Source organism: Daucus carota, chromosome 7 (genome assembly GCF_001625215.2).
Source record: "Daucus carota subsp. sativus chromosome 7, DH1 v3.0, whole genome shotgun sequence".
Lineage (NCBI taxonomy): Eukaryota > Viridiplantae > Streptophyta > Magnoliopsida > Apiales > Apiaceae > Daucus > Daucus carota.
The window spans coordinates 24,471,457-24,483,966 of record NC_030387.2 but is presented as its reverse complement, the minus strand read 5'-3'; the positions used below and the strand labels follow the sequence as shown (position 1 = coordinate 24,483,966).

Sequence of the window (12,510 nt, the reverse complement as noted above, 5' to 3'; positions counted from 1 at the left end):
TTGCTTCGCTGGCTATCCATAAAGTCCGAATTTCCATCTGATTAAGCCCAAATAAGCTTGATTTAATCCAACTTTAGGAATATTTATTTTCCTGAAATTAAACACTTAAAATCAATTAGTAACATCCCGATTATTTACAAAATACTAAAATTATGGGAATAAAATCATATAAAAACATATATAAATATATGCTTTATCAAATATCCCCACACTTAGTGTTTTGCACGTCCTCGGGCAAATAAAATAAACTTAACTAACACCTAATAGATATATACCACTTCCGTAGGTGATCACGGTTGCATTTGGCATATGCAACAAGCCCTTTAAACCCCTAGGCAGCCCTAGTGGACGAGTAAGGTCTCGTGAGGGCCTATAGCGAATGTACCCACAAAATCCATCTAGCTCATGTAATAATAATATATATGACCACAAGAACACAAGCATGGAGTGAAACTACATGAATGCAACTAATAAATGAATATGTATGGATCCCAATAATAATAGTATATTCCAAGTTAGTGATAACCATCAGAATATGCAACAAGTTTAGACACATCAAGCTCACACCGCAATAAAACCACTGAGTGAATACAAGTACAGAGTGTGCGTGTGTGCTTAGCTTAACAACATGCTCTTCTTTGAATCAAGAACAGAGACACACAAGTTTCAACATGACTAGTCATGCGAGTTAATAGCTCCCAAGTTGAGTGCTAGAATAGATCTTAAACACTCCGTTACTTAGAACTAGCTATCATTCAAGTTTACAAGGGATTTCTACGTCTTCTTCTTATTGCTATAATACTACTATATTATATAATTCTTTTTTTTTTTTTTGCCACATGATCGGTCTAAGATTGGGACGCTCCTCATGGTAAGTGAGTTACGACCACCAACAGACTTCACAAGCTCAATTTTCTCTTCCTTTTTTTTTTCAAGTCAAGTAATTCTCCAGTAATCAAGGATAATGAAAAGTCACCAAGAAAATTATATTTCTAGTACAATTGCACTTAATACCAGCACAAGTACATGGATCGTTCCTTTCATATGTGTCATTCATCGATCTCAAAGGAGTACTTGATACTTTATTTTGCTTTTTTTCTTTTTTTCTTTTTTTTTCTTTTCAAAGAAAACATTTACACCCCACAATCATCCCAAACTCAAGCATTTACGTACTAAGCTCAAAAGGGAATAGTCAAAATTCTAATCATCAACAAGCGGCTACCCCTCAAGAAGCAAATATATCTAAGTCTTAATTCAATATTTAAGAGCATAATAAGCTTGTGTCAATAAAGAAGCTCTGCACTAGTGACACTGCGCATGTAACATCGCTAATATGTGATCATAGCAAGAATTAATCAAAAACAAGTCACACATAGTATTATCATAGGTTACTAACTTGGACTATTACGTGGGATCATGCTATGTTATGTCATGCAATGAAACTAATATGTAATGCAATTATATGAACTAATGTATGCAATGTATGAGTGTTTATCCTAGCATGATATGATCATCTAACAATTTTACAAGGCTAGAATTATTTTTGATTTTTAAATTTATTTTTTTTTTTGTTTTTTTTTTAATAACATAACACACTATTGAGAACACATCCCCATACTTAAATGAGTCAATGTCCTCAGTGACACACTAATACTCCTCCTATAAATAAAAGAAAATTAAGAATACTCCCCTATGCATATGCATGAAGTGCCGTTTGAAAAATAAGCGAAGTGTGTTGCCTCTAAGTCGATGCACCGCGGGCACCTTAACCATGCCCATGGTGCAAATCATTCTGCCCGGACTTCATAAACTGACCTTCTGGACCTTAAAATCCGATCTCCACCGTTCAGAATTTAGATATTAGTGTAAGGAAGATGCTGTCCAAAATTCAGGACAATCCGACCGTTGGAACTCCGGGAAACGCAAAAATAAGGCAGCTGATGCAACCAGAAAAATTGCTGCGAATTTTTTATTTCAGCACCTGTGACAACCACTTCAAACAAACACATCAAGGTAACTTGTGGGAGTAAAAAAAATCAAAATCTATCTAATATAATAATCATGGGTTGCCTCCCAAGAAGCGCTTGTTTATTGTCATTAGCTCGACTTATTCACATACAAGTAACAAAACTAATGAGGTGAAAAAGCAAATAAGTGCACATATCTACGAATCAATAATATATTTATGATGTGCAAATATATCTTTGGTCCACAAACATGTAAGAAATTTTGTATGGACCACACTTGCTCAAGAGACCTCGTAAAATCAAAGTAGCTAGAAAAGTCGTCAGAATAATCATCATAAGTACGACTCATATACTCTTCCCAAACTGGATCCTTATACTCCAAAGCAAAATTATCAAGTATCACATTCTTCTCAAGTATAATTGGAAACTCATCAATTTTTATCTCATCTACCAATTCGTTGAGCACAACATTATCTTCTAAATTTGGTAGATTTTCATCTACATCCAATTTATCACTTTCAAGCAAGGAACAATTGTCATCTAAACAAGTAGATTCATCAGACACTAAATTTTCCTCAGTTGCTAAATAAGTATCATTACAAAGTGGGAAGTCTACACAAGGAGGAATCCTAAAACAACCATTATGCATCACAAGTTGAACGTCCATAATAAACGTATTTCTTTTAGCATTCTCCTCGTACCAACTTATCGAATCTTGACATATTATATCAGTCTTATTAGCAACTTCAAATTTTGGTTCATCAATATGTGCAAAAAGTCCCAAAGATATTAAAGAAGGATTATATTGAACTAAGTTTTTATCAACATCATAACATGGGTAAGGATCATAACATTGATTTTCAGATGCATATGAAAAATCAGTGTTAGGTGGGTATGGAGGATAATATGAGTTGCAACAACTGAACGAATTCACCTGATACGCATTAAAATCCTGAAAAGAATTATAATCTTGATATCGTTCTTGATCATTGTAGAAATTCTGAGCGTTATTCCAACCAAAATTGTAATCCATGTCGTCTCTTTAGCTCACAACTTTTTGGTGTCACCCTCAAAGAACCTGTAGACACACCAAAAACAACGAAAGAAGGAAAAAAAAAATAATATACAACAATAAAATCAAAACCACAAGAAACAATTAACTTAAAATCAGTATTGCTGCCTTCCCCGGCAGCGGCGCCAATTTGTTGTCGAGTATTTTCAAGAGTATCGTTCGCAGGGAAGGACTGATATCAATACAAATTTCGAGTCTTTTATCTCTTGTAATTCAGAAGTGTGGAGAAGAATTTAGTGGATTTTTCTATCAACTAATTAATATAATAAATAAATAAATATAATAAATATGAGAGAAAACAACCCAAGAATTAGAGTTCTTCAATGGCTATCATGGATGTCTAATTTATGTCTCTTGATTGCTAAAAACAATCCTTCTAATATTTATAAACTCCTCTCCCAAGGTAGATTATAATGCCTACAATTATCCATTAAAAGCCACTCTCATGGTCAATTAAAGAACACTTGTAAACTATTAAGAACCAAGGATTTTATGTCTCACAATTCTCATATCAATCTCCCGATCTAATACTCAAATTGTGTCCATCATATCATGTACTAGAATTATAACTCCTCTCCCGATTCATTATAAGTCCTAGAGATTCAATTACAAGTTAGCTACTCCTGTAATTGTATAAAGCGCTCAATGACAGATTAAAAAATCAAGAGAAAACACAATCCAACTAAGCAAACATAATAAGCCAAAGAATACTACCCAACTCTTGGATCAAAGGATTAGCTACTCATGATATGATGAAACAAATATATATATTTATACCACAAACCATGAGAGTAAGAATTTAAGTACGAAGAATACAACTTGACGAAAGTGCTTGAAGTCCGGATGAATCCCTTCACTCCTTCTTCCAAATATCTCTCACAAGTGCTTCTCTCCCTTTTCTCTCTAGAAGGCTATCTCTATACTATTCTATATTATACAAAGTTAGTTGTCTCTAATCTCTATCAAACCCTAATATATATAAGAGTTTTCTTAATTTACAAGAAAATAAAATAATATCCTCAAACGGGTTGGATTCTGATGCTCAAATTCGTAGGCTGTTGTTCAGGCCTGATTCTGGACTGATCCAGTTGCCTTTTGATATCTGGACCACCTTAAACTTGTAGAGAATTTCAATATCTTCGCGTGGGCTGTTAAATCGCTCAATTCTGACGTCCGGAACTCAAGTTATGGCCCAAATAAGATTTGCTTCGCTGGCTATCCATAAAGTCCGAATTTCCATCTGATTAAGCCCAAATAAGCTTGATTTAATCCAACTTTAGGAATATTTATTTTCCTGAAATTAAACACTTAAAATCAATTAGTAACATCCCGATTATTTACAAAATACTAAAATTATGGGAATAAAATCATATAAAAACATATATAAATATATGCTTTATCAGGATGCACAGTGCAATTATAGAAAGTATAGGTAATAAAGTGATTTTGGCCAAAACCAGCGGGGTGCAAAAGGGAATATACTCTAATTTAAATCAGGTCCACTTAAGTTGTAACTGGGCATATGGCGGAATATATTATGGAACTGCAACATTAGTAATAGTAAAGTCATAAGGTTTATAAGTACTTCATGAATAGATTGAAAGATGTGGAAGCTAGCATAACTACAAAATAAGCGAAATATATGATGTTTTGCTACTTACATGTCCAATAAGGTTAACAGAGTTTGCAGCATAGTAACTACTGTTTTTTCTTCCCATTATGATCTCCAAGAGTAGAATTCCAAAACTGAAAACATCGGATTTAATTGAAAAAAGACCTTCCATGGCATACTCTGGTGACATATAACCACTGCGACCATACCAGTATCATGTTATATTTGGGCTTAGTTACGTACTAGAGCTTAGCAGGAAAAAAAGAGTGATGCATACTATGTTCCGACTACTCTCCTTGTCGTTTCTTCGATTTGATCATTTCCAAAGATTCGAGCCATCCCAAAGTCAGATATCTTCTCTTCGGGTTCATTTGAGCATCTAGTAAAACATTACTTGCTTTCAAATCCCTGTGAATGATTCTTAATCTTGAATCGTGATGAAGGTATACCATCCCCCTAGCTATGCAAAATATGATTACAAACCGTTTTTCCAAATTTAGCATGCACTTCTTTTCTTTATCTGAACAAAATTAACACCAGTCAGTATAGCATGCCATGCACATATGCTTACTTAAATCAACTATGAAGCTGAGTCATACCAAAAAGAAAGCTGAGTCATACTACATTACTACTTACATGTTTTACTTGAAGACTTGAAGCTGGGTACATCGAGGATATTGATGTTCACAGTCCTAGCTATTCAAGGGCTCTACTAGCTCCCCATACACCGTGAAATCTTCATGATAGGATATAACCCGGATCCAAGCACTGCATGACCCGGAGATGATCCCGGACCCAGGAGATGATCCGGACCCAGGAGATGATCCCCGACCCCGGAGATGATCCCGGACCCAGGAGATGATCCCGGACCCCGGAGATGATCCCAGACCCAGGAGATGATCCCGGACCCCGGAGATGATCCGGACCCAGGAGATGATCCCAGACCCCGGAGATGATCCCGGACCCCGGAGATGATCCCAGACCCCGGAGATGATCCGGACCTAATAGATGATCCCGGACTCAGACACAACCAATCCATCCCTCTCCCGGACCAGCACACGACGAATGGAAGCCCCAGGTGATAGGGACAGGACATGAACGGTCAACTACTGTCAAGAAACGACAAGCTGACAAAGGACACGTGTAGGGATTCGAGACATACAGGTGTATGGCCAAGATTCAGGTTTCCTACCCTTAAACCCTAATCCTTGGCCTACAAATAGACCAAGGATAAGAGGTTTAAGGGGATCTTCTTCTCTCTTCACTATCTTCTGCCTCCACACTCATATTTCACACACATACATTCAGCAAACATAAACACACAAGCAACCACATACAACAACCACCATACACACACCCTCTACATTGATAGATAGCTCATTTTCCGTCCGACTACTTTCAAGCCCGCTCTTACTCTCACGCCGGAGGCGCCTCGGGGTCCAAACCCCCCTCCGGCGTTGTTTTGCAGGCACCCATCCAGCAGCTACACCGCAAGACGACGGAGCAAGGCGGAGAAAGAGCCGGAACGGGATCTGGCGTTATCATTTGGCGCTAGAAGGAGGGGTGGTGTATCTCCGTCCTATGGTCACGGTGCCACTGGACTCATCTTCATCAGCAAGCTCCCGACAAGGGAGTCCCGTTTCATCTCTGTAAGCTTCAACAAACTCCAACCTTTAAGACACCATCTTAGCCATGGCTATTCTGTTGTGTGCACGTTAGCAAACCCCACCCACAAGAAGGACAAAATTTGTCTCTAGTAAATTAAGCACTTTGTCTGGTAGCATCTTATACTTCTTGGCACATAGCCATTTCAAGCATTCCCCAAAGTAGTAAGTTGACTGTCTGTCTATACTACTTATGTCATTCTGTTACTACCCATATTGCACACATACACTTTCACCAAAAAAGCAATCATAAACTTTCAAACTGAGAATTCTCCGAGCAACCAATCCGGATTCAATCATTTATTCATTACTTGAATTATTTTTTCAAGGAGAGAATTCTCCAAGCAACCAATCCGGATATAAGCAACCAATCCGGATTCAATCATTTATTTATTACTTAAATTATTTTTCAAGGAGAGAATTCTCCAAGCAATCAATCCGGATATAAGCAAACAATCCGGATCCAATCATTTATTCACTACTTGAAATATTTTTTCAAGCCAAGCAACCAATCCGGACTCAACCATTTATTTACTACTTGAATCATTTTTTCAAGCTAAGCAATCAATCCGGATCCAACCATTCATTCACTACTTGAAACATTTTTTCAAGCCAAGCAACCAATCCGGACTCAATCATTTATTTACTACTTGAAACATTTTTTCAAGCCAAGCAACCAATCCGGACTCAACCATTTATTTACTACTTGAATCATTTTTTCAAGCCAAGCAATCAATCCGGATCCAACCATTTATTCACTACTTGAAACATTTTTTCAAGCCAAGCAACCAATCCGGACTTAATCATTTATTTACTACTTGAATCATTTTTTCAAGCCAAGCAACCAATCCGGATTCAACCATTTATTTATTACTTGAACTATTTTTTCAAGGAGAGAATTCTCCAAGCAACCAATCCGGATATAAGCAACCAATCCGGATTCAACCATTTATTTATTACTTGAATTATTTTTTCAAGGAGAGAATTCTCCAAGCAACCAATCCGGATATAAGCAACCAATCCGCATTCAATCATTTACTTATTACTTGAATTATTTTTTCAAGGAGAGAATTCTCCAAGCAACCAATCCGGATATAAGCAACCAATCCGGATCCAACCATTTATTTATCACTTGAAATATTTTTCAAGGCGAGAATTCTCCAAGCAACCAATCCGGACTCAACTATTTATCTACTTGAAACATTTTTTCAAGGCAAGCAACCAATCCGGATTCAACCATTTATTTATTACTTGAATTATTTTTCAAGGAGAGAATTCTCCAAGCAACCAATCCGGTCCGGATTCAATCATTTAGTTATTACTTGAATTATTTTTCAAGGAGAGAATTCTCCAAGCAACCAATTTGGATTCAATCATTTATTTATTATCTACAATTACCAATCAGTTAAGCAAACAATGCGGAATGAATTATACTTACAAGTACCATTCTAAAGCAAACTACAAGTGGTCAATACCGGACCCAGCTGTTCACCTAAGGCAAGGATTTACTCAACAGCCAATTCGGGTTCCTCCCCAATTATTATTTGGGAAAATAGTGCAAGGCAAGCGGAGCAGGAGAAAAGAGAACCTAGCATGATCCGGACTCGCTTCACAGACCCTGCATTGTCACTATAAACCTGCCGAGTTATCCAAATCACGGGATAAAAAAGGAAAGTGCACTCCTGGTTCAAGAACGTTCTCCTGGAAGAAATTACAAAAACAAAATACAAGTCTGAACCAGAAACACAATAGCTATAATCGAAGAAAGCAGCAATCAAGAAAGCAAACTACAACTAATAAAGCAAAAGGCCATCAGGATTACGCCCAAGTAATAGGTTCAGTCCGGAACACAACCGATCCAAGACAGACAAGTTCAAGACTACAAAGAAAACAAGTTCAGGTTTACAAAAGAGAGAATGCGCTAAACCCAGACAAAGCAAAAGATAGAACTATCCGACGGTCTAATCCTGAACGACAAGATGATCCAGACCGACATCTCGGTCCAACTCCTTGGGAAGAAAGCTAGGAGTAGGCCCATCATATGCTTCCGGCTCCCCAAGACCCTTTTCAAGGTCCTCCTTAGCCTTGACATACAAGCCACAAAAGCTATCAAAGCTTGCCTCCGGGTCAGACTTGATATGCCTCTCAGCAACAGTCCAACAACATAAGATCTCGGCCGCCCCAGCATCGGCCAAGGCACAGTCATACTCCTCAGACTCCTTGAACTCAGAAATCACCACGACAGGCTCCTTCCTCTTAGCGAGCTGCCGCTTCAGACTCTCGATCTCGGTCTCAAACTCGGAAACCCGAGTCTCAGCTGCCTTCAACTTCTCGCCCAAATCGTCAACTGAGGACTTGGCCAACTTTAGATCCGTGTCCAAAGTTGTGATCCGGACATCCTTATCATCCGAAGCCGCCTTCTCCTCCCTCAGTTGGTTTGAGCTCAAGGCAACCATCCCAGCAATTGCAATGCCCATCTGAAAAATTCAAATCCCCACATTTCAGCAACAAAAACAGAAGAGAATAGTTAAACAACTAAAGTTGATACACTCACCTGACCCCAAACCGCAGCAGCTTTCCTGTACATTCCAACCGTCCCGGATTCCCCCATCTCAGTCTAGTCCGAATCCGAAGGCATCTCAGACATGATCTTCACCACCTCCTTCATAGAATGGTCCCCAACCCGGAGACCATCCTCCTCATCATCCAAGTCCAACTCCTCTATGATTGATTTACCACGACCAGAAGTAGAACCCTTGGACACATGCTTCTTCTCCGGCTTCTTTCTCTTCTTTTCAACTTTCTTGGCCGGCTCCGGGCCGCCCATCTCCACATCAATGATTGCAACGGTCCCCGGATTCATCCTCGGTGTACTAGACTCAGACCCCATCTCACGGGCAGAAGACCTAGATCCCGCAACCAATCCAGACTTCTTCTTTGTCATGTGGGAGGAACCCAAGTTTTTCAAAGCTGCAGCCAATGTACCGGAAGACATCTTCCAAAGCCTTCTACGAAAATAAGGCAAGCCTGAAACAAAAAACAAGAAAAATCAGAAATCATGGACAGAGCAATCCCACACCTGTATAAGAAGACCAGAAAAGAAACAACTACAGCTACAGCTACAAATGCAATAGAAAAGTATAAAGAAGCAATCACATAAGAAGAATAGACACAAAACAACTACAAACTCGGACTTACACCCCCAGTTATGTAACTTGCGATGCTGCATGAAAGTATCCCGGGTGAACTGTTGCCCAAGGAAATTGCAGAAATCAAAGACCTGTTGCAAAGCATCGCCTCTTAAAATGGGTGGAAAGAAGTCCGTCTCTACCCCCTCAGTCGCAATATAAGGCATAAACCCCAGATCAAGACCCTTCAAAAGAATTATCTCGTGATTCCAATGCTTCAACGAAGAGAGCATAATCATCGGTCTCGCAAGACCCGGACCGTACCCACACTCCTTAGCCCGGAATCTCACCTCATACAAAGGTTCCTGGGTGGACTTAACTAGGAGAAAGACCTGGTGAAACAACTTAAAGGTAGGCTGAATCTTCATCTTGTTACAGGTGGCTAAGAACCAAGTCATCCACTTGATTCCATTCGGGTTTATCTGCATTGGTGAACACTTATACACATATTTACACAAATGTTTGAAGAAGAGGTGCCACCGGGGGTTCCACCCGGACCTAAGATGTTCTAACCAAACAGGAACGAACCCATCAGCTGGTCTATGATAAATTCTTTCCCCAGGCTCAGGCCACCTCCACTCTATCTGATGTGCTAGAAATATGATTTCAAATTAAATCGCAAGCGCACGATCACCGTTTTAATATTTATGATTCGATCCACAGAGATTAAAATTATTTTTCGAAAAAAACCTTAATTTCTAATCTAGGCGAATTAGAACAATTAATTTTTGAGAAAAAGGGTTTTCTAAATTTAACTCTAAGATTTCATTTTAAACTAATCTAATTAATTATTACTCATCACAATTAAACTTAAATTAAGCCTAATAATTTAAGATTGAAAACTAATTTTAGACACTAAAAAAAAAATATGACAAGTCGTGTGCTTATTCTATCTACCCAATTCAGAAAATCAAATCATGTTTAACCACAATTATTAATCAGGAAATTTTCAAGCACTAAACTTCAACAAAATCCATTAGAAATGCCAAACTCGAAGTGGCAACTCAGAGACTAAACAAATTAAAACCCAAAACAAACTACTCAACTTTACACAGCAGGTTACAAAACTCAGTAGAATAAATTTAAACAACTCTGTATAAAAGATTTAACGCAGCCATCAACATTTCTACAAACTAATAGTAACAAAACAGACACAGTAACACAACCAAGCACTTCACTTATACGGAACAATCTTGAAAACAGGACGCAAAAAAAAGCTTAAAACTAAACCCATTTTATAAAAGAAAGCAGCTACGTGCTCTATGACTCAGTACAAAACTTGGAAATGGCAGGCTCAGTGATGTGATAAAGTGACGTTAGACTCAGTAAACGAAAACAGGACTCAAAAACAACTCAACCAACAAACGAGCAGAACAACTCAAATTAACAACTCGGAACCATGACTCGATACAGCAGAACTCGAAGCAAACACTCGACGCCGACTCAGACGCTCAAGACTCGATTCCAAACTCAAGACTAAACGCAGCAGCGAAAACAGAAGCTATAAACAGAAACGAACACTCGATAAGAACTCGGAAAGGACGAAACAGCAAACAAGAGACTAAAATCGAGGACTCGAAAACTCAGACGCAGCAACACAGATTCGGACTAACTAAAACTCAGTACCTGACTCGATAATAACTTAGAAAACGCAACAAATTCAAACACAAACCCATAACCTCAGCAAGAAGTAACAAATCGCAGCTCAACTATACTACAGACTCAAACAATCGACAAGCAACGACTCGAGAATACTCAGCTACAACTCGGTGAAGAATTCGGAAATAGTAGCGAAACAATTACGACTCTACGACTTGACTTAAAACCAGAATTTGACAAACGCAAAAACGAACCCAGATTACAAACAACTCGGCAAACAAAATCAAAAACAAACGCAGTCAATTACTCAAACTAGCAGGTGACTTTAACAAAGACAACGGAAAGAAAATGGAGTGTATATAACGGAGGTGGGGTTGTAGTGAGTTTTAAAAGTGAGTTTTAAAAGGAACAGGGGAAGGGGTTTATAACGAAAGCAGGGGAAAAGGGGGTGGGTTTTTGTTTTCTTAAATAAATGACAATAACAAGAAACTGGAAATGGGTTTGTGCGCCGAATTACATAAAACTGTTGTATCTAATAATCTAACCCCCACACAAATTATCTTTGTGCTAGAGTTTCAACCATCTTAAAAATTAAAACTAAAAATTGAGAGATCTACACTAATCATAAGCTCAATGATTCTTCATTTCCCAAAAGCTTAAAAAGCATGTGGTGGTACTTAGAAAAAATCATTCAACTTGGAGAACATAAATTAAGAAGACAACACAAGATTAAACTAGAAGAAATTTGCATAGAAACTAAAAAGTGTATACAAGCTTGGAAAGGAAATTGGGGCTATCAAAATGTAAATCTATCTAAGATACTAACTATAGAAATGACTAGGTAGAAAAAGATTGGTAGGTGGCTAGGTTACTAGGTAGGTGATTACAAGTAAAGAGAAGGGGGTATTTATAACTAAAGAATTAGGGTTTAGGGGTAGGGTGGCTCAATCTTGACCATCCATGTGCCTTGTGTGTTGGGAAGATTGTGGCCCTCCATGTGTCCCTTAGTTGCCAACTCTTTTTTTCTTCTTTTCTTTTCCCTTTTCTTCTTTTTCTTGCATTTTCTCTTCTTTCTTTATTTATCTACAATTTCCTGAAATAAAATAAATAAGCGATTAATACTACGAAAATAAACAAAAAATAGGCACTTAAATATGCAAAAATATGGACTAATCACTATCTCTACAAGAGGAGTTTTGTCTCCTAAGGGTTTACAGAAGATATACCCATAAAATCTTCGAGACATTCTAGCAAGTGTCTACTCGACTCTACTCTAATTTCGTTGGTGTTAACAAAAAGCGTTTTTTTTTAGGAAAATACGACTTAAAGACTCATCTACTAATAATCAAGATACAGTTGTCTCTAATCTACTTGCATCGACACAAAAGTTTACTAGAAATCCAAGGAG

General features: G+C 38.0%; 1 protein-coding gene across 1 annotated transcript; it reads right to left on the bottom strand.

Annotated features, from left to right (window-relative positions):
• Positions 1-4,522: 4,522 nt before the first annotated feature.
• On the bottom strand, positions 4,523-5,103 carry LOC108194772 (cysteine-rich receptor-like protein kinase 34). Its single transcript, XM_017361709.1, has 3 exons — positions 4,943-5,103; positions 4,701-4,848; positions 4,523-4,582 (listed from the first exon to the last, which is right to left on the bottom strand). Exons 1-3 carry the CDS (start codon positions 5,101-5,103, stop codon positions 4,523-4,525), a joined length of 369 nt encoding a protein of 122 aa, XP_017217198.1.
• Positions 5,104-12,510: the final 7,407 nt, after the last annotated feature.